This window comes from Myotis yumanensis, unplaced genomic scaffold, assembly GCF_028538775.1.
Source record: "Myotis yumanensis isolate MYYU_CA2020_CCGP unplaced genomic scaffold, mMyoYum1.0.hap1 SCAF_8, whole genome shotgun sequence".
NCBI lineage: Eukaryota > Metazoa > Chordata > Mammalia > Chiroptera > Vespertilionidae > Myotis > Myotis yumanensis.
The window spans coordinates 40,018,313-40,039,820 of NW_027223759.1; the positions used below are offsets into that span (position 1 = coordinate 40,018,313).

The window sequence follows — 21,508 nt, forward strand, 5'->3', positions numbered from 1 at the left end:
TGGAGTTAACTATAAGCATAGCTTCATATTTCATCTGTGTTTTCCATTGTCTGCTTTCTGTTGAAATATTTACATAGTAATTCTCAAATCCACTCATGCCTATATTTCATTATTTTGATTACTTTGCCACATAAGTTCTTTCAGTAGAAATGATTGAGAATAACTTCATGGGAGGGTGTCAGCAAATGTTTCATAACATTTAGGGGCTTTCAAATGGGCTAGGTTTCTTTCTATCCTTAGCCTATTAATAAAGGGTTATTTATTGGTAACTGTTATGAAAGTGATTTGGAAAGGGAGAGATAATTGGGTTGGGGGAGAGGTGGATGGAATAAGGAAAAGAAAAATTAAATCAGAGTCAAGAAGAGAATAAAAAATTAATTGATAGAATATAGATTTTTTAAAAGCCATCAATTGAACTTTTGAAAACCAGTTTGATCTAATTATTGATTTCTAAGTAATAATTTATTTCTAAGCATTAAAATATTTAAATATCACTAAAAATAACCTTATTATCTTAAAGTACCAGAACCACCTCCAAAAGCTGTTGAGGTTGAAGCACCTCCAACTACTGTTGCAAAAGTGGAAAAGAAAATTCCTGAACCAGCAAAAGGTACAAACTTGCAATTTTTTTTCTTTTTTCCTTTTTATTTTTTTGTTGTGGGGGGCAAGGGGCGTGGGGAGCATGGGGGACATGGGGGTGTGTGAGGCATGGGGGCAAGGGGGCGTGGGGAGCTTGGGGTCATGGGAGGCATTAGTGGGGTGAGAGGGGCGTGGCGGGCATGGGAGGTGTGGCGGCTAGAGGAGCGTGGGGTTGTAGGGCCAAACTTGCAATTTTTTAGTTGTTTCTAAAAATACAAATATGCATCATTTAAAATATAATTACATTGGCATCAAGATTTGAACATGCACATATGTATGCATAACATGAAAATAATACATTCTTTAATGGGCAGTGAGATGAATCACAACATGAGAACGAATAAAATTGCCTTACTGTATTTTCCAAATATTTTGTAGATCAAATATTTGATTTGATGACTATGTGTATTAATTCTAATATCTTCCAAGACATGTCTGCCTAATTTTGGTTTGACTTTGTGAAAACTTAAAAAATATTGTGATAATCTGTTTATAATCATGGATTCTTTTAGTGCCTGAAATAAAGCCAGCAATACCTCTCCCTGGACTTGAACCAAAACCAAAGCCTGAACCAGGTAAGCCAGCTGATCCCCAATGTCAACAGTATACTCCTTCATGCTTTATACAAAGTGTAGTTTAGAAGAGTCAATATATAGCAAATAGTTTCTAATATGGCAATATATTGTTATATTTCATTTAGTATGATATATTAAATATATTAGAATATATATCATTATATTATATGTAGATTGTATTATAGTTAGAATATATTATTCTCCAAAGAACTAGTCATTGAAAGATTTTGAAGTTACATTAGAAGAGGCAAATAGGCCACCAAAACAGGTTTTACAAAATGGCAAATATATACATTAATGCAATGGAAATCTCTCTATAGAAGTGAAAACAATCAAACCACCTCCCATGGAGCCTGCTCCAGCCCCCATCACTGCCCCAGTGACAGCACCAGTCGTGGGAAAGAAAGCAGGTATTTATTCTGTAGTTTTCTTGTTGATTGTTTTTCAAATATGTTTTTATTGATTTCAGAGAGGAAGGGAGAGGAAGAGATAGAAACATCAATGATGAGAGAGAATTACTAATTGGCTGCCTCCTGCATGCCCCCCACCAGGGATTGAACCCATAACTCAGGCATGTGCCCTGACCGGAATCAAACCCTGACCTCCTGATTCATGGGTCGACACTCAACTACTGAGCCACATCAGCTGGGCTGATTGTTTTGATGGCTTAATAAAAATATTCATACTTGAATTAAATTTAAGCCCTCATTATGTTGAAACTAGGCATTATTTCAACCGTGGGGGGTTGTAAATTCTTAATTACATTTTCTTCATCTGATATCCTTTACCCACCTAAGCTCTCACCTAATGGGTGCATATTTGTTTTAATTGGAATGTACATTCCTATGCTGCACCATTTCCTTATATGCTCTTCAGATGAAGTAATGAATATGTTCCAGGCTAATGAAAACTAAGGAGACAGTCAGACACTCTCTAAGGACATGCACACAGAAATTCCATGGAGTTTCAGCTTTTCCATGTGCCCTGTAGGAATCATTTCTCTTAAAAAAAAAAAAAAAAAAAAGACGTATTTTGGGACAATGAAAAAGTTCCAGAAATGTACAGTGTTGATGATTTGATGATTGCATAACATTGTGAATGTGCTTAATGCAACTGAAATGCACACTTAAAATGGTAAATAAAATAAAAAAACAGGATAGTTCAGCCTTTAAATCTTTATAAGAATGTAGATCGATAATAATTTTCTTAAATGTGCTAAGTGTTATAATTATCTCAGCTACAAACTTCAAGTGCTATTACTAATTCTTTACTTAGGTGATAATGTCAAAACCAAAAATGATTTGATGTGTTTTTATGATTGATAAATACATATTCTCGTTATTTGAACTTTGGCTGGTTACTTACTGTCTTTAAATTTTCATTTCCTAGTATGTGAAATCAGAATAATAATTACATCTGCCCTATCAGATTACTGAGAGCATTAAATATGTGTGAAGCGCTTAGCACATTGCCTGGTACATAATAAGCCCTATAGAAATATTTTGGTTATTGTTGTGTTTAATGACATGAGACAATATGTTATGTTCTTTAGCTATAGCAAACTTTTAATATTTAAGATATAATAGTTTGTCACTGATATTTATGATTTGGGCATTATTCTTATTTTTAAACTTTTGTAATTGCAATGTGATACCTTTTACTAGTTCAGAAAAAGATGGTAACTGCTATGGAGCCAATTAATTATGTGTAAAAATAAAGCTTTTCTTGCATTCCCAGGGGCTGAAGCTAGAAAACTGGTTCTACATTTTATTAGCCCCTGCATTAGTAATTGAATTAAACTCTAAATGTAGGAACTTCCTTAGTTCATTGCTTCTGCCTTAGTTCATTGTCTAAGGGAAACTTTCAAAGGAATCCATATATGTATAGCACATAAACCCTTTGTTTTTCCTTAACCTTGCCTGGATTTGTCTGCCCACTTTAAAAAAGGAACGTTATAGGTAACTTCTGGGCCATCCCCTTTTTTCTACACTGATTCCTTGTTAACAGAAACATATCCTTGGTACACATAACCAACACATAAATAACTATATAAAATACTTTGTGTTGCTAAATAAGAATGAAACTCTTCCTTACAAGGCAAGAGTAAGCCTTCCAGAAATGGAAGAAGAATAAAGGCACTTGCTGAAAGTAATGTTTTAATGCTAACTATATTGGTGGCAGTTTAGCTTAGTCACATTATTTTCAGAATATGACTTCTTGGATATATCAAAAATATCTGTTAGAAATGTCCATTCTCCATAGAGATCATAGAAAATCAATTTCTCTTTTTTGCATTAATACTTATAATAAAGAGTATGATTCACCTCACATGGTTTACTAAGTATGAAATAAGTCTGAAAATTGTTTAAATGCTAAGTTTTCTTTTTTATTTCAGAAGCCAAACCTAAAGAGGAGGCTGCCAAGCCCAAAGGTCCCATCAAAGGTAAGATTAATTTCCTTATACCTGAATTGTAATCTTTCACTCTGGGGAAAAAAACTTTACATTCGAGGGGGGAAATTTTTCAAAATTTGTAACAATCCATGCTATTCCTAATAGATTCTGCTAAAGTTAGTATGTCTTCTGATACTTTAAGCAATATACCTCTAATATTATTCAAGCGGGTACTATATAACCAGCTATATTTTAGCATAATAAATTCTATGCGTTCTTAGCTTCATTCTTCATATACATGATATTTACACATGACACATAAAATAAAATAGACATTAATCTAGATATTTTACATTTGGGTTTAAAACTTGAGAAAATGAAGAGCATTTATTTTCATGGACTCCTTACGTCATCTCATACTCCTGTCCAAAAGAAGGCAGTATAAATATGATTGACCTGCCAATGACCTAGTCTTTAATTTTCTGTTATTCTCTAGTTGCTCTATCACTAGTTTTATCTGGCAGGCAGCCAAGTGTGCACTTTCTGACCCTTGTGGAAATGCCAAATCAACTTTTAAATTTTATTTTGAAGTAGGTGTAGCCAAGAAGACTCCTTCACCAGTAGAAGCTGAAAGGAAAAAGTTAAGACCAGGAAGTGGTGGGGAGAAACCTCCTGATGAAGCCCCATTCACCTACCAGCTAAAGGCTGTACCACTAAAGTTTGTCAAAGAAATCAAAGACATCGTCTTGACCGAAACAGAGTCCGTTGGCTCTTCTGCAGTCTTTGAGTGTCTAGTCTCCCCCTCCACTGCAATTACAACCTGGATGAAAGATGGTAGCAGCATCCGGGAGAGCCCAAAGCACCGATTCACCGCAGATGGTAAAGACAGAAAGCTGCTTATTGCTGATGTTCAACTTTCTGATGCTGGTGAATACACCTGTGTTTTACGTTTGGGAAATAAAGAGAAGACCTCCACAGCTAAACTGATTGTAGAAGGTAATTTCCCGTCTTCTGCATATGGTCCATATTCCAGTTTAATACAGTAAAACTCTGGAGCAGCTCTTATTGTAATTTTAGGCAAAACCTCTTATTTCAAAGTTTTCTTTCATTGAAAGGATTGTATGTATTGAAACGTCTTTGCTGAAATTCTTCCCAGAACTTCCTGTGCGTTTTGTAAAAACGCTTGAAGAGGAAGTCACAGTGGTCAAAACACAGCCATTGTACTTGAGCTGCGAGTTAAACAAAGAACGCGATGTGGTCTGGAGGAAGGATGGGAAGATTATCGTGGAGAAACCTGGCAAAATTGTGCCAGGCGTCATTGGCTTGATGCGGGCCCTGACCATCAACGACGCCGATGACTTCGATGCTGGGACATACACAGTTACTGTGGAAAATGCCAACAACCTGGAGTGTTCATCCTGTGTGAAAGTAGTAGGTGAGTACTTTGCTGGGAAATTTTGTTCTTCTGATTATTATACTAAGAAAATGGAAGAGAGAGTATTAGTTTCCAGGATCAGAAAATCAGCTGTCTTTTACCTTATCTAAGCGGGGGAGAGGGTAATCAATACCTCAGAGCAGATTAATTAGGTCCAGTTTCGAGAACAATTTTTCTATTTCTGAAATTGACTAGGGAAGTTGCTTATATCAGATCATTCTTTTTCTGACCTCATTTTCATACAGAAATCATTAGAGACTGGCTGGTGAAACCCATACGAGATCAGCATGTGAAACCCAAGGGGACAGCTGTTTTCACCTGTCATATAGCAAGGGATACTCCGAACATCAAGTGGTTCAAAGGCTATGATGAAATCCCCTGGGAACCAAATGACAAGACTGAGATAGTGAAAGAGGGAAACTATGTACATCTCAAAATTAAGAATGCACTACCGGAAGATATTGATGAATATGCAGTGGAAATTGAAGGGAAAAGATACCCTGCAAAGCTGACACTTGGAGGTATAATAATCTTACATCTTTTATTCTAAAGGATAAGTTTTATGTGTGCATAAGGCAAAATAACACAACCCAAAAGACATGAAAGCAGAGCATTGTGAGACTGTCTAAAGCATTGTGGTATTTCATCCCTGACCCATACAGATCGTGAAGTTGAACTGCTTAAACCAATAGAGGATGTTACCATTTATGAGAAAGAAAGTGCAAGCTTTGATGCGGAAATCTCAGAAGAAGACGTTCCTGGACAATGGAAACTGAAGGGAGAACTTCTAAGGCCCTCACCTGTGAGTAATTTCCTCTTTCAGTGGTTAGCCTTACATGATAACTACTTTCTAAATTCAGGTTTAACATTCAAATTTGGTGCAATAAAGATAGAGTCACTTCAGGCTTCTTAAATCTCAAAAAGGGGAAGAAATTTGATGCACTCTTTGTAGACCACTCGGACATTTAAAAAAATTTTATGATAAGACATTTTTAGTTATGTTATTAGTAGTCAACTTTTAAACTCTATAGAAATCTTTGTCCATACTATAGAAACATTTCTCCTCTAGGGAATTTATCTCACTGAAATGCTAACTAAAACTATTGTTTCTCAGACTTGTGAAATCAAAGCAGAAGGTGGGAAACGCTTCTTAACTTTGCACAAAGTCAAGCTGGACCAAGCTGGCGAAGTCCTTTACCAAGCTCTTAATGCCGTTACAACTGCCATTCTGACAGTGAAAGGTATGGGCTTTTAGAACTCAGGAGTGGGCTCAACTTCATTTCATGTCCCTCAGCGTTGTGAAAAACCTCATTCTTATTGTTTGCTTTTCAGAAATTGAGCTTGACTTTGCTGTGCCCCTGAAGGATGTCACTGTTCCAGAAAAGCGACAGGCTCGATTTGAATGTGTCCTAACTCGAGAGGCAAATGTCATATGGTCTAAGGGACCTGATATAATCAAGTCTTCTGACAAGTTTGATATCATTGTTGATGGAAAGAAACACATTCTTGTTATCAATGATTCTCAATTTGATGACGAAGGGGTCTATACTGCTGAGGTGGAGGGCAAGAAGACCTCGGCACAATTATTTGTTACAGGTAAGAGTTGGTGAGATCTGACTATAACATCCCATATTTAGACACACCAATATATGACTTTAAAAATAGAGCACTAAGTTCTAATAGTTATAGGTGGTGATCGGCACCCCTTTATTTTCACATTACCACTTAAACAACCCCCTGATTTTTTTTAAACAAAGGGTAGCTCCATTTGAAAAGATGAATAAATAAATGCCACCCAGGCAGATTAGAGTGGCATATTTCTGAAGGTAAATTGTTTTCCTGAGCATATTATCCGTGCTTGCATTGCAGGTGTAAGATTGCAATTCATTTCGCCTCTTGAAGATCAAACAGTAAAAGAAGGTCAAACAGCAACTTTTGTTTGTGAACTTTCCCATGAAAAAATGCATGCCGTCTGGTTCAAAAACGATGCCAAGCTCCACACAAGCCGAACCGTACTCATCTCATCCGAGGGCAAGACTCACAAATTGGAAATGAGAGAAGTGACACTGGATGATATATCCCAGATACGAGTTCAGGTTAAGGACCTGAAGTCTACAGCACACCTAAAGGTCTTAGGTAAATGTAACCAACTAGACATAAATAGCCTGTTTTTAGATGTCAGGGTCGGGTGGCAGTTGAAGTGCAACTCTTTAATAAACTTTCATTTGCACATTCTTCTGATTATATGCTGAATATCTTTTACAGAGGCTGATCCCTACTTCACTGTGAAATTACATGACAAAACTGGAGTCGAGAAGGATGAGATTATTCTCAAGTGTGAAGTGAGCAAAGATGTGCCAGTAAAATGGTTCAAAGATGGCGAAGAGATTGTACCTTCACCCAAACACTCCATCAAGTCAGATGGCCTGCGCCGCATCTTAAAAATCAAAAAGGCAGAATTTAGTGATAAAGGCGAATATGTGTGTGACTGTGGCACAGACAAGACGAACGCAAATGTTAATGTCGAGGGTAAGTCACTGAAAACATTTAAATTTACCTTATTTGAACCTTCAGTTTACTTATTCAGTCAATCTAACAAAACTTGGTATAATTTCAGCTCGACTAATAAAAGTGGAAAAACCTCTTTATGGAGTAGAATTGTTTGTCGGTGAAACAGCTCGCTTTGAAATTGAACTTTCAGAGCCAGATGTCCATGGCCAGTGGAAGCTAAAAGGAGAGCCTTTGACTGCATCCCCTGTAAGTCAGGATTATCTGCTCACACACAGGCGGGGGCTTGCTTGCTTGTTTAGGGTGAAAAAAGACACACTTCTGGTATGCAATCTCTCAGTGATTTGGAGGAATAACCAGTTACAAAAATGATGTTTTTCTTTTTTCTTTCCTTCTAACCCTGATCCAAACAGGACTGTGAAATCATCGAGGATGGGAAGAAGCATATTCTTGTCCTTTATAACTGCCAGCTGGATATGACAGGAGAGGTGTCCTTCCAGGCTGCCAATGCTAAATCTGCAGCCAATCTGAAAGTGAAAGGTATGCCCCACCTGTCAGCTACGCTTTTGTATTTTTTTTTTGAGACTTCCTCTGATATCCTGAATTGACCAGAGTCATGAACGGAAGCATATTCTAGCTTCACCCACCCATCCTTCCCTTTCAGAACTGCCACTGATCTTCATCACCCCTCTCAGCGACGTGAAAGTCTTTGAGAAAGATGAGGCGAAGTTTGAGTGTGAAGTATCCAGGGAGCCCAAAACCTTCCGTTGGCTGAAAGGAACCCAGGAAATCACAGGTGATGACAGATTGGAGCTTATAAAGGATGGCACTAAGCATTCGCTGGTGATCAAATCGGCTGCTTTTGAAGATGAAGCAAAATACATATTTGAAGCTGAAGACAAGCACACCAGTGCCAAACTGATCATTGAAGGTAAATGTTTTTGTCAGTTAGACCATCTTCACTTTTTGTTTTTTGTTTTTTGCTTTTATTTTTATATGTCCTCCTTACAAGGCTGGAATTGATGAGCTTGGGGTTTTTTTCTGGATAGGAATCCGGCTCAAGTTCCTCACTCCCCTCGAGGATGTGACAGCCAAAGAGAGGGAGAATGCCGTGTTTACTGTGGAGCTGTCCCATGACAACATCCCTGTGAAGTGGTTCAAGAACGACCAGCGCCTGCATACCAGCAAGCGGGTCTCAATGCACAGTGAGGGGAAAACTCACTCAATCACATTCAAAAACCTCTCTCTTGATGATACCTCTCAAATTAAAGTAGAAGCTATGGGAATAAGTTCAGAAGCTAAACTCACGGTACTCGGTAGGTGCCCTTTTCAATTTAATCTTATTGCACTAAATTCAGCAGAAATCTGTGGAGTAGCTATTATTTAAAATAGTCGTCCAAGTGTTACATTGCATGAAGTTAGCCCCTGTCCTTAAGAAACTGTCATGTATGTTATCAGGCTTATTTCCAATATATCTTTTCTAAAAATATGAGGATTTAAAGAGTAAAGACCCAGGCCTACAAAATAGGCAGTTAAAGTCAGAATTCAAACTCTCAATTAATTATTGAGCCCTGTTATGTTTAAAAGAGGAATATGTATACTTCCTGTCTCCTTGCTCAAAATTATTTCATAAAAATGTTTTTTCAAGTTTCTAATAAGAGAGAAAATACAGAATTTACATGACTAAACCATCTCTTTAGCCCCTTAATATCAAGCAGATTGCATATGAAGTCCAATGTATATAGAAACTATTAAAGGCAAACTATTAATTGATATTAAGAAAAACTAATTATGAATCTGAGAGCATAAAAGTAAAATAGACATAATAGATTTGCTAAGAAATTAGAAATTTAGCCAAATAACAAAGGAACACATAATTTATTTTAAGGCAAATTTCATAGTATCTTTTAAACTACAGTTAATAAAATACTTCAAAATAAAATACAGATGGGTTAGGTTTTGGTAAAACCCATGCATGCCCCCTTTCTACCATTTGGAGAACTTTTGAACATAATAAACGAGTGAGCATTTGGTTCAATTTTAACATATGCACAGAACTCTGTGAGCTGCCTCTTAAACTTTTCAAGAGATTGCCATTTCCCTCGGTGCTAAAGGACATTTTTTTCACTGATATTCTACTTGCAGAGGGAGATCCATACTTCACGGGAAAGCTTCAAGATTATACCGCTGTAGAGAAAGATGAAGTGATTCTACAGTGTGAAATTAGCAAAGCAGATGCACCGGTCAAATGGTTTAAGGATGGAGAGGAAATAAAGCCATCTAAAAATGTTGTTATTAAAGCAGATGGCAAGAAGCGCATGCTAATCCTAAAGAAAGCCTTGAAATCAGATATCGGACAGTACACCTGTGACTGTGGGACAGATAAGACCTCAGGAAAGCTTGACATTGAGGGTAAGGAAATTTCCATGAGCCTCCTCTTGAAGCTGCTGGAGTTATTTCTGCCGGAGGCTAATGACACATGCTGACCCTTCGCTTTCCTAGATCGGGAAATAAAACTGCTGCGGCCCCTGTACAGTGTGGAGGTGATGGAGACGGAGACAGCCCGCTTTGAAACTGAAATCTCTGAAGATGACATCCATGCCAACTGGAAACTCAAGGGAGAGGCACTGCTCCAAACACCTGTAAGGCTATTTCTGAACTTGTCAGCACCTAGAGGAGCTGTGTGAAACAGAAAAGGACAGGCAAAAAGTCAGAGTGCATGCAAGGCATCTAAAATGTAGTATCATGTTCTCTATCAAACCTTAAGCCGCAGAGACATATTAGGGTGTATGGATGGGCTCTTACAGGCACATTTGCATTATTTGCGTTCCAGCAGCGTGGGTATAAGGGTGTAGGTATTCTATGATGCGGCCCGTTGGTTCAGAATTATATAGCTAAAATAACCACTGCTTTCATGATGGTATTTTTAAGCTTCATTTCTCGCAAAAGGAAAGCTCAAATGTATATTGTCTCCTCACCCATTATTAATCTCATCCCTTTAATTAGATATGATATCCTCAGGAAAAAACCCAAGGAAAATTATTTCCTATGAAATCTTTATTCTTTTTGGGTACAGGATTGTGAGATCAAGGAAGAAGGCAAAGTGCACTTCCTTATTTTGCACAACTGCCGCCTGGACCAGACCGGTGGGGTGGATTTCCAAGCCGCCAACGTTAAATCTAGTGCCCACCTCCGAGTGAAACGTAAGTATCATGTGTTTCTGCTGAAAATTCAGTGTACAGCTTTGCAGAAAATGGGAGAGAAACTAATTGGAATTATTTAATTCATTAGAAAAAGTTATTAAAAGTACAGAAACAGGCTTTCTTGTATTTACTTCTTTGACATCTCAATACACACATGTCATTGAACTTGTCATTTGAACAAAAGAAAACTAAGCTAGTCAGATTTTCCTATTTTGTAATCCTCTCATTTGCAGTAGATATACCTGTAAGAAGAACCTAACTCAGACATGTAGCCCTTAAAGACCACGTCCTGCAAGTGCCTGTAGCACTATAGAGGAAAATTTGGCTGTGTGGCCATTTCAGATTCGAGAAGGGAGGCGAGGAGAGGATTTGGCTAACATTTTTGGGAGGTGCAAAGTGTTTGATGGACATGGACAGGCTATGTGATTGAGGGGCCCTTGTCCTCTCCCAATCAGAGTCTCAGTTATTTTGGAAGTCACATACCTTATGTAGCCAGAGGAACTTGACGCCTGGCAGAGAGACAGATGCAGCACAGATTTCTCGCTGACCTTGTACAGCAGCACGAAAGGGCCCCTATGAATACCCACTCTCCGGCCGCCCGCTCTCCCCTTCCCAGCACCACAGGGCCCCGTTCACATGGAAGCTAAAGTAGCGACCAGTCCTGTGGCTCTCTCCTGCTCAAAGAAAGCAACCGCGGAGATTACTGACCGAGTCTGTATTTATTCGCTTGGAATTACAAAATGAGTAACCCAACACTGCTTCCTTCCTCTCGCAAAGCGCGAGTCATTGGTCTTCTGAGGCCTCTGAAGGATGTCACAGTGACCGCAGGGGAAACCGCCACCTTCGATTGCGAGCTCTCTTATGAGGATATCCCAGTGGAATGGTATCTCAAAGGGAAGAAACTGGAGCCCAGCGATACGGTAAAAAGCAGGAGTGTGGTTGCTTGTCTTGCTCTCACCCTTTCAGGTTCTTCCGTTTTCACTTGTATGTTCCGTGTTCTTTGCTCTTTTTATGTCGCCGCCTTCTCCCTTTCCCTTTCTCTTTCCTATCCCAGCGTACTCTTGCCTAATTTCTGCTGAAATTGTCAAACAGATTCTTCACATTTTTGCTGGGTTTAACCTGATGATATTTTCATTGGAATGGAAATAAAATCTTTTTTTTTTTTAAGAACAGTCAAACAGTCATTGGCTATCAGCGATAGGAAGGAGTAAAAAGATTTAAAGAAAAAGACTTTCTGATTGAATGCACTGCAACAACAGTGCACATTAAGTTTTACGACAAATTCTCAAGCTATCTAGAGTTCTGCATATAGGGGAGGATTGAAATTCCATTTCAGGCAGTTGATCAAGTGGTTGAGATAACTTCGGGGCAGATTTGCTCTTTAAGCATTTCTCCAAAGCTATTTTTAACCCTCAAGTGCTTTGAGCTGTGCAAATTCTGGAATGCAAGCAGACTATTTAAAGTGCAACTGATGCTACTGACAAGAAAGAAGGGCTCTGTGGTTATCCACACGTATGAACAAATATACTTTAAGAGATTTTAGGAAATAATCAGCTCCCAGTGTTAGCTTTTCTATGCCTAAGTTTTTTTGTGTGTTTTTTAATTTATTTTTTATTTATCTTTATTGTTGAGAATATTCTATGCCTTGGTTTATAAGAAAAACCAAGGTGGTTTTCAGATAGGCCTACAATATAATTTACCTAAAGTGAGTAATATATTTTACTCCCAAAACAAAGTATGTGTTTAAATTAGCTTGATAATTCATCATTGATTTTTAATTCTTGAAATAAAATGTATCAAAAATGTCCAAGAAAAGAACGCACTGGACAGTTCATTATACCATAGTAATTTTTTTTCAATATTTTAGGAATAATATCAAATGTGCCATCAAGGTTTCAATATAAATCAAACATTTAAGACTTAACAGAATATAATTAACAAGGAATTCAGTTTAACAAGGAACCACAAAGTTGGTTGAATTATTAGAAGGCAAATGCCTTTGACCTGTTCTAAAACAAACATAAAGCTTATATTCTATCTAAGTGATTAAAGACTACTTCAGTAACAGTTCATCTGGGAAATGCAGTTTGTCTACTATACAGACAATAATCACTAATTTATCTACTCTTTTACTGAGGACAGAAAAAGCAGCTATATGTTCAAATTTCAGCATGAGAATTAAGTTATAGTGAGATCTTTTAAATATTGAACTGAATGATGAAGGCATCTCTAGCTTTGAGTTTGCTTTCTTAATATATTTGTCCTATGAACTGTGGTTTAATTGCTTTAACATCTATAGGCAGAGATTTGTTTGACTTTTCAATACCTTTCTAGATTTGTAAATTTGTGATTTTTTTAATGTAAGAAAACTGCTTAAGGACAAATGATATTATTTTGCTACTAAATATTTGCTACTAAATATGTTTTGGTCAAATTAAGAGCTTTCTATTAAATGATCAGTTTCATTCATTTTAATGTAAAAAGTATATTATGTTAATTAAAATGTAGACTCATAAAAATCTTTATATATATATAATATATATATATATATATATATATATATATATATATATATATATTCTTGTTACTAAACTTCTTTCTTGGGTTAGAAAGGATCATCTTACTATAATTTTATAGGGGCTCTTTGTGCCTCTTTTAGCACAGGAATTTTAATCCCTTACTTAGTCACCCAAAATACTTCAGCCTTTTATGAACTTGCTCTTATGTTACTTAAATGTCTCTTTAAAAAGCAATATAAACTATGAAGCTTTAAAGTCACTTTATTACATTTTCCAGGTTTGTTTTTAATTAAGTCTTTCAGAACAAAGTTGCCACTATTAGTTTAATTCAGGCCTTTCATCTGCACTCTACAAAATGGTTAGCCTCCAAATACTGTACTAAACAAACAAAAACAAGTTATTGGAATAAGAAAGTCAAAAGAAAAATTTAGAAATGAGTTGTGTGTTTTTTGCTTTGGGGGGGGGGGTTGTGTTCTTGTGTTATTTGTATGTGTGTGTGTGTGTGTGTGTGTGTGTGTGTCCTTGTCCGTCAACCCAAAAGCACTGCTAAGTCCTAAATGGCCTTAGATAATTTTATATTTAAACTTTAATAGCTTGGTCACAGTCATAGTACCTATTGTATTATAGCAACATGCTTGCATTACAGAATAACCATATTTTAAAAGGATAATATCTAACATTAACCTTTCATAATCCACCACCAAATCTTCAGCATTCATTTTACTTATTTATTTTTATAAGGTACCAATTAGTTTTTCCTTTTTAAAAAACATAATCAAGGTACACTGTATAACAAGCAGGTCAAACTCGCGGCCCATGGGCCATGGGCTGCATAGCTTGTTTATTTGGCCCGTGTTAGCCTTTGAGTTTGACATGCTTGCTACATAAGACCAATTAATTGAGAACCACTGTGTTCTGAGCCAAGTTCCAATTTTTTAGAGTAGCTGCAGAGGAATTTGGATAAAACAACAAGTTAATAAATAAGATATATCTGTGGGCAGGTTGAAACCTGAGATACTTTTTAAAATAGTCCAAAATCACAGTCCAAAATTTATATTGAAATATATTACTAAAACTTTTTTTTCCTTTTAAGCACCAGGCCCTTGAATAAGCAGCTGTGTTCTTAGGACATATAATTTCCTCCTCCTATTTGTTTTTGGCCTTTCTCGATTATTAAGGTAGTTATATTAATAACCAAGCCCAACTATTAAGGAAAAAACCTTTATATGAAACTTTATTCATGACTCTTTCCTTTATACCAACATAAGAAATAGTTCTATTGGTAAAAACTTTTAAGTTATTCTGAACTCTGAATGAAGTCTTAGCAGAATCTATCTCAAACACAGGACAGAGCATCTTCTGGAATTTTAGATGATAGGACTAGAAGAACCTCTAACTGTCGTATCCTTCCTATCAGGATGACCCTGTCTGGTAGCCTTAGGTTCAATTGTGCAAACTACAATTAGGGGACCTAGTGAGAGTCCATAAAAAGGTGGGGTATTCTTTTTGACAATTCATTGTCCTACAGACTACCCCTTCAAATTGCCCAAAGTTGCATTTACAACAAGAATTTATTATTCAAATAATAACATTAATGGCAGCATTTGTCTTGATATTCTACTATCACAGTGGTCTCCTGATTTAACTATTTCTAAAGTTATTTAATCCATTGTTCACTGTTATGTGAACAATTATAGCCCTGTCTGATACTGGATTTTCCCAATCCTGAGGTGCACAAGAGTCAACATCTTCATGTGTAATTTTGAACAAAATTGTACAAATTATTTTAATCACAGTTTTACTTGGTTTGCAAAATAATTTCAATTGCTAAAATGAATGGGAAGAAGAGTTCTAGGTTGTTGCGTGGCAAACACCTTGCATTTAGACTATAAGGTTTACTTTCCGCTTATAATATGCAATTAGCTTTTTCCTTCCTTTCATGATTTCTATGTTCTTTCTTTATATATAAGCCCAGTGACAGAATGGAGGCAAATGTAATACACACACACACCAGAGTATAAACAAAAATTTGCCCAGTATTTCAAGATAAAAAGCCACTTAGTAATAATTAAGGGTACTTATAAAAACCTAAAATTTCCTTAAGGATTCTAAGCTATTGGTTAAAATCATTTTCAAATACATATGTGTTATAATTATGATTATAGAAGGACTTAGAAAGCACTATTTCAAACTTTATCTAAATGAATTAAATGCACCTATATATATTGGATTGCTGTTTCGAATATTCTTAAACTGCACTTTTTTTTTCTCAAAAAACTAGGTGGTCACACGTTCAGAAGGAAGAGTTCATACACTAACTCTGAGGGATGTAAAGTTAGAAGATGCTGGAGAAGTCCAACTAACAGCAAAAGATTTCAAAACTCAAGCCAATCTCTTCGTGAAAGGTAATTACAGGCTTATTTTCTTAAACATGTATAATACAAAGCTTCATAAATGCCAGCTCTCAATTATCTTTCATCTTTATATGTTGAGTAACATAGATCATTATAATTCACCAAATATTCAAAGGTCTATTTTTACTTTTTGGCCTAACACAGACTATTTTTTTAAGTCAAAATTGACTAGCATAAGGTTTCCTTCCTCTTCTGGTCCCCACTGTTTTTATTGGCATTCAATAAACAGCGGAGGAAGAATTATTATCAAACTAGGTATCTATCACTTTATTCACAAAGAGTTGGCTATTATTTCCTTGATGTTTCACATTTTTTAGAAATGCTCTTTCTCTGTATGTGCAAATAATGATGAAACATCATTATTAGAGAAAAGCATTTTTGTGTAATTAAATCTTACAAATGAAACATAAAAATAGAAAAAGCCCAGGAGATACAAGAGGAAAGTTGAGGAGGTCCTGCAACTCTTCCAGAAGAAAGGAGAAATGCCTTGGCTAATTAGTATGATTCTTTCAGAACCCCCAGTTGAATTCACTAAGCCTCTTGAGGACCAGACGGTCGAAGAGGAAGCCACTGCAGTATTGGAGTGTGAAGTATCCAGAGAGAATGCTAAGGTGAAATGGTTCAAAAATGGCACAGAAATTCTCAAAAGCAAGAAGTATGAAATTGTTGCTGATGGCAGGGTCAGAAAACTTATTATACATGGCTGTACCCCCGAGGATATTAAAACATACACTTGTGATGCTAAGGATTTTAAGACTTCCTGTAACCTGAATGTCGTGCGTAAGTATTCTTCTTACACGGGTCTTTTCATTTGCAACTCTTTGATAACAAAACAAACAAAAAAACCCACACAACTTTTTGCATGCCCTTCTTGGCCTAACTGCATTTCTTGGCAACTTATAATATTGATACTGACATAACCTGGTCCTCTAAAAAAAAAAAAAATCCTTCTGATACATCTGGTGTGATAACGGACAGATTGCTCACTTTTCACTACGCTTCTCATGGTAGTCAGCAGATGTGCTCTTTGTCAACATGGGGTAAGCCTACTGTAGGAATGTCCTCATACAGATGAGAACAAACTGAATGCAAAAGACAAGAAGGGGGAGCTATGATTTTTTAAAAAAAGAAAAAGAAAAGGAAAGCAATTTCCACTTGGGAGGAAATGAATCCTCGGGCGTGGGGAACAACTAGAAAATGAGCATGAAGTTTCCATTTGAATAGGAGCATGCTAGAGGCCTGCTGTAATATGATAAAGCCCCTTTGCATAATGCTTTCTCCGAGAATAAGAATGGATAAGAAGATGGAAAGAAGCCTGGATTCTTTGAGTGCTGTGAATGAAGAGAGCTCCAGTGTTTTTAGCATTACTTCTTCCTCTGGTGAAAAATATAATGTCCTGTTACAAAATACCACAAGCTAGCCCATTTTTTTCATTCATCCTTTGGTCCAGTGATAACATTTTTCTTTGCGTATTTTGTGCTGTACTTGCTATTTGATTTAGTTGCTTCTCTTCTGTCAACAGCTACAAAATAATGGCTGTGAATGTGCTTCCTTCCATGCGTCGTGTACGGGTGTATTCTTTCTACTTTGTGGTTGCTCTGCTCTAGCCCATGACAGAGTAGCTTCTTGCGTCTCCTTCTTTTTTTTGTCATCTATTTTTGTCTCCACTCCATGAAGGCTCAGTTACAGTGAGCCTACAATATCTTTAAACCTGTTAGTTAGTATTTATGTCCCAGAGTCTCATTGATCAAAGAAAGCTATCTTGGGAGACACTCACAAGGAGCCCTGAAAGAAGGAAGGGCAAGGGGTTAGCTCTCCAATCCTGAACTTCTGCTGACTTAATTCTGGAGATAAATGACACAAGAGATATACAAAAACATCATCTTCCACTAAACACACTGCTTTGTCACACTAATAGATTTTATGGCTGACATATATGTGACATCTTTGAAGCTTATTTTTTTAAAAGCTGAATGTATGTGATTTCAATTGCAGATTCATGCCTTTCTGCCATAGACAAGACTGGTCATAGTGCTTTAAGCTGCATTATTGTGAATTCTGCTAACTTCTCAAAGATTATGCTTGTTGCACTAAACAAGATGCTGTTTCTTTGCTGCTGGTGTTTCCTTTGACAATATCAACTTTCAACTCCGGAAAGTATCCATGGGAATTTTTCTTCCAGCTATTGTTCAAGAGAACTGAGCTGGTGATAGAGAGATGGTAGATAGATAGATAGATAGATAGATAGATATAATTAGTTGGACCTATAATATGCCACATTATTTTATGAAAATTACAGATATATAAAAAGCAAAATATCATACCTAAAGGGCAGCTCCAAGTGATTTCAAAATCAATATAGCTTATTAAGGTGAATAGGACCTGCAAAATACTCATAATTTCTTAATATGTACCACAGTATGTCAGAGTAATTTCTAGAAAACATTTTGAAATCTGATGACTTTCTCTTACAGCTCCTCATGTGGAATTCTTAAGACCACTTACTGACCTTCAAGTTAAAGAAAAAGAAATGGCTCGGTTTGAGTGTGAAATTTCCCGAGAAAATGCAAAGGTCTGTGATTATATAGTTACTATCTTGTATTGTCAACTTTCTGTTTACTTTTGGTTTAGCCAAATGGAATAAAAAAATTAATCGCACCTATCTCTGATAATCATTCTACTTTTAGCTTAAAGATTATTACTTTAGTATGAAATACATACTTGATTTAATTGTTCTCTATTTAGTATTATTTATTTACTACTGCTTGAAAAATACTGGACTCACAATCAGGAGATTTAGACATTATCAGTCTGAACCATATGAAATTGCTGTTTTCTTAGGTTAAAAATAATCACATATCAGCAGCTTCATATGTCTCAACTAAGTACTCCTGTTTGCTTACCATTAATCACCATTTGAATCTCAGTTTACACATCCAGAAAACAAATTGGTCTACATGTTGCCTGAAGCCCTTTATGGCTCTCAACTTACACAATCCCATCATGTTTAATAAGTGATAATAGTATCACAGCAGCTCACTTAGTAATAATTGAAGAAGTTTGTTCTTGATTTTATCAAAATTTATTTTACAATTGCAGTTGACGTATTTTGGGGGGCTGAGTTGTATTTACCACTTCGGTTCTTCATACTATAAAACCTATTGGTTGCTTTTAAAAAAAAAAACTAAGGATCATATTTCTCTTGATACTTATCTGAAGGAACAACAAGAAAACGGATAAAGGTATTTATTTATCTTAAATATAGGTCCAGTGGTTTAAAGATGGTGCTGAAATTAAGAAGGGCAAAAAATATGACATCATATCTAAGGGAGCAGTGCGTATCCTTGTCGTCAACAAATGTCTGCTGGATGATGAAGCAGAATATTCCTGTGAAGTAAGGACAGCACGAACTTCTGGCATGCTGACAGTACTGGGTAAGAGTAAAGTCTTTCTTTGCAGAAGTGTATGTGTTGGGGAAAAATAATAATTTCCATTGTAACTCAATTTTTAAAAAATTATTCTTGCAGAAGAAGAAGCTGTCTTTACAAAAAATCTTGCCAATATTGAAGTTAGTGAAACAGACACTATAAAACTGGTCTGTGAAGTCTCCAAGCCTGGAGCGGAAGTGATTTGGTACAAAGGGGATGAAGAGATCATTGAAACAGGAAGATATGAAATACTCACTGATGGACGAAAGAGAATTCTGGTCATTCAGAATGCCCAACTTGAGGATACAGGCAGCTATAACTGCCGACTCCCAAGTTCTCGAACTGATGGCAAAGTCAAAGTACATGGTATGACAATTACTGTGAATAATATTTTAAGAAATTTGTATTTGTTGTATTCAAGGTGCAAATGCTTAAGTTTTCAATATCTTGCAACTCTTTTCTTCCCAGAACTTGCTGCTGAATTTATCTCAAAGCCTCAAAACCTTGAAATACTTGAAGGAGAAAAGGCTGAATTTGTCTGTACTATATCAAAGGAAAGCTTTGAAGTCCAGTGGAAGAGGGATGATAATACACTTGAATCTGGAGATAAATATGACATTATTGCTGATGGCAAGAAGAGGGTCCTAGTGGTGAAAGATGCCACATTACAAGATATGGGCACTTATGTCGTCATGGTTGGGGCTGCCAGAGCAGCAGCTCACTTGACAGTAATTGGTAAGTTTGTTTTTGCTTCTACAGTTTACTCATATTTGTATCTTTGGGCTTTCTTCATACTATAAAGTCTTGTTGGTTGCTTTCAGAAAAACTCAAGATCATAGTTCCTCTTAAGGACACCCGTGTGAAAGAACAACAAGAAGTCGTCTTCAACTGCGAAGTCAATACTGAAGGTGCGAAAGCTAAATGGTTCCGAAATGAGGAAGCCATATTTGATAGTTCAAAATACATCATTCTCCAAAAAGACCTGGTCTACACCCTAAGAATTAGAGATGCGCGATTAGATGATCAAGCCAACTATAATGTGTCTCTGACCAATCATAGAGGTGAAAATGTTAAGAGCGCAGCCAATCTGATAGTAGAAGGTAAGGCACTTCTATGGCATGAGTGATTTTTGAAATCAATTTCTATTATGCAAACAAAATCAACATTATTCTTCTTTACAACAGAGGAAGACCTTAGGATTGTTGAGCCTCTTAGAGATATTGAAACAATGGAAAAGAAATCTGTCACATTCTGGTGCAAGGTGAATCGTCTCAATGTAACACTGAAATGGACCAAAAATGGAGAAGAAGTGGCTTTTGACAACCGCATTTTATACAGAGTCGATAAATATAAGCACTCTCTCATTATTAAAGACTGTGGCTTCCCAGATGAGGGTGAATACATTGTCACTGCTGGACAAGATAAATCTGTCGCTGAGCTTCTCATCATAGAAGCTCCTACAGAATTTGTGGAAAACTTGGAAGACCAGACAGTCACCGAGTTTGATGATGCTGTCTTCTCCTGCCAGCTGTCCAGAGAGAAAGCAAATGTAAAATGGTACAGAAATGGGAGAGAAATCAAAGAAGGCAAAAAGTAAGCAAAAGCTTCTTAAGCTCTATTTCTGTTGATATATATGCGCGCACACACACACACACACACACTCACACACACTTTTGGCAATTTAGCGGTCATTGTGCAAGCTAACCAGTAAATCAACCTCTCCTTTTAGATACAAATTTGAAAAAGATGGGAGTATACATAGACTCATTATCAAAGATTGCAGACTGGATGATGAATGTGAATATGCTTGTGGAGTAGAAGACAGGAAGTCACGAGCTAGGCTCTTTGTGGAAGGTACGTATTAAATGAAAGGACAATTTTAGTATTAGTATCAGTTTATGAAAGTTGTTACTCCAAATGCAAACATATTTGGATTATGATCTCACATTTTCTTTTCAGAAATCCCTGTTGAGATCATCAGGCCTCCCCAAGATATTCTCGAAGCCCCCGGGGCTGATGTTATCTTTTTGGCTGAGCTCAACAAAGATAAGGTGGAAGTTCAGTGGCTAAGAAATAACATGATCATTGTCCAGGGTGACAAGCACCAGATGATGAGTGAAGGAAAGATACACAGGCTACAGATTTGTGATATTAAGCCCCGGGACCAGGGTGAATACAGATTTATTGCCAAAGACAAAGAAGCCAGAGCTAAGCTTGAACTGGCAGGTAAGTTCCTTTCTTTTATTTTCAAACATCCCCACAATGTCATAGATACTGTGTAAGTTTCAGGTTTCACGGTTAATTAGTGAGATAATGCTTGTGAACGCCCTTTATTCCTATTAAACCTTATGCTCATGTTAACTATGCTAATTTCTCTTACAACAAAGTGTCCTGA

At 36.7% G+C, this 21,508-nt stretch overlaps 1 protein-coding gene across 1 annotated transcript in view; it reads left to right on the forward strand.

Annotated features, from left to right (window-relative positions):
- TTN (titin) overlaps nt 1-21,508 on the forward strand; it is a 277,029-nt gene that overhangs the window by 161,686 nt on the left and 93,835 nt on the right. Inside the window, exons 171-200 of the mRNA XM_070422663.1 lie at nt 521-610; nt 1,152-1,214; nt 1,535-1,624; nt 3,610-3,657; nt 4,201-4,602; nt 4,763-5,041; nt 5,287-5,562; nt 5,704-5,843; nt 6,156-6,282; nt 6,374-6,637; nt 6,911-7,177; nt 7,307-7,570; nt 7,659-7,798; nt 7,963-8,089; nt 8,214-8,480; nt 8,599-8,865; nt 9,695-9,961; nt 10,052-10,191; nt 10,626-10,752; nt 11,530-11,672; nt 15,553-15,676; nt 16,199-16,465; nt 18,160-18,257; nt 18,951-19,119; nt 19,213-19,479; nt 19,582-19,848; nt 19,935-20,213; nt 20,298-20,706; nt 20,843-20,967; nt 21,073-21,339. Coding sequence (XP_070278764.1) covers nt 521-610; nt 1,152-1,214; nt 1,535-1,624; nt 3,610-3,657; nt 4,201-4,602; nt 4,763-5,041; nt 5,287-5,562; nt 5,704-5,843; nt 6,156-6,282; nt 6,374-6,637; nt 6,911-7,177; nt 7,307-7,570; nt 7,659-7,798; nt 7,963-8,089; nt 8,214-8,480; nt 8,599-8,865; nt 9,695-9,961; nt 10,052-10,191; nt 10,626-10,752; nt 11,530-11,672; nt 15,553-15,676; nt 16,199-16,465; nt 18,160-18,257; nt 18,951-19,119; nt 19,213-19,479; nt 19,582-19,848; nt 19,935-20,213; nt 20,298-20,706; nt 20,843-20,967; nt 21,073-21,339 — 6,060 coding nt within the window. The remainder of the gene's footprint in view (nt 1-520; nt 611-1,151; nt 1,215-1,534; nt 1,625-3,609; nt 3,658-4,200; nt 4,603-4,762; nt 5,042-5,286; nt 5,563-5,703; nt 5,844-6,155; nt 6,283-6,373; nt 6,638-6,910; nt 7,178-7,306; nt 7,571-7,658; nt 7,799-7,962; nt 8,090-8,213; nt 8,481-8,598; nt 8,866-9,694; nt 9,962-10,051; nt 10,192-10,625; nt 10,753-11,529; nt 11,673-15,552; nt 15,677-16,198; nt 16,466-18,159; nt 18,258-18,950; nt 19,120-19,212; nt 19,480-19,581; nt 19,849-19,934; nt 20,214-20,297; nt 20,707-20,842; nt 20,968-21,072; nt 21,340-21,508) is intronic.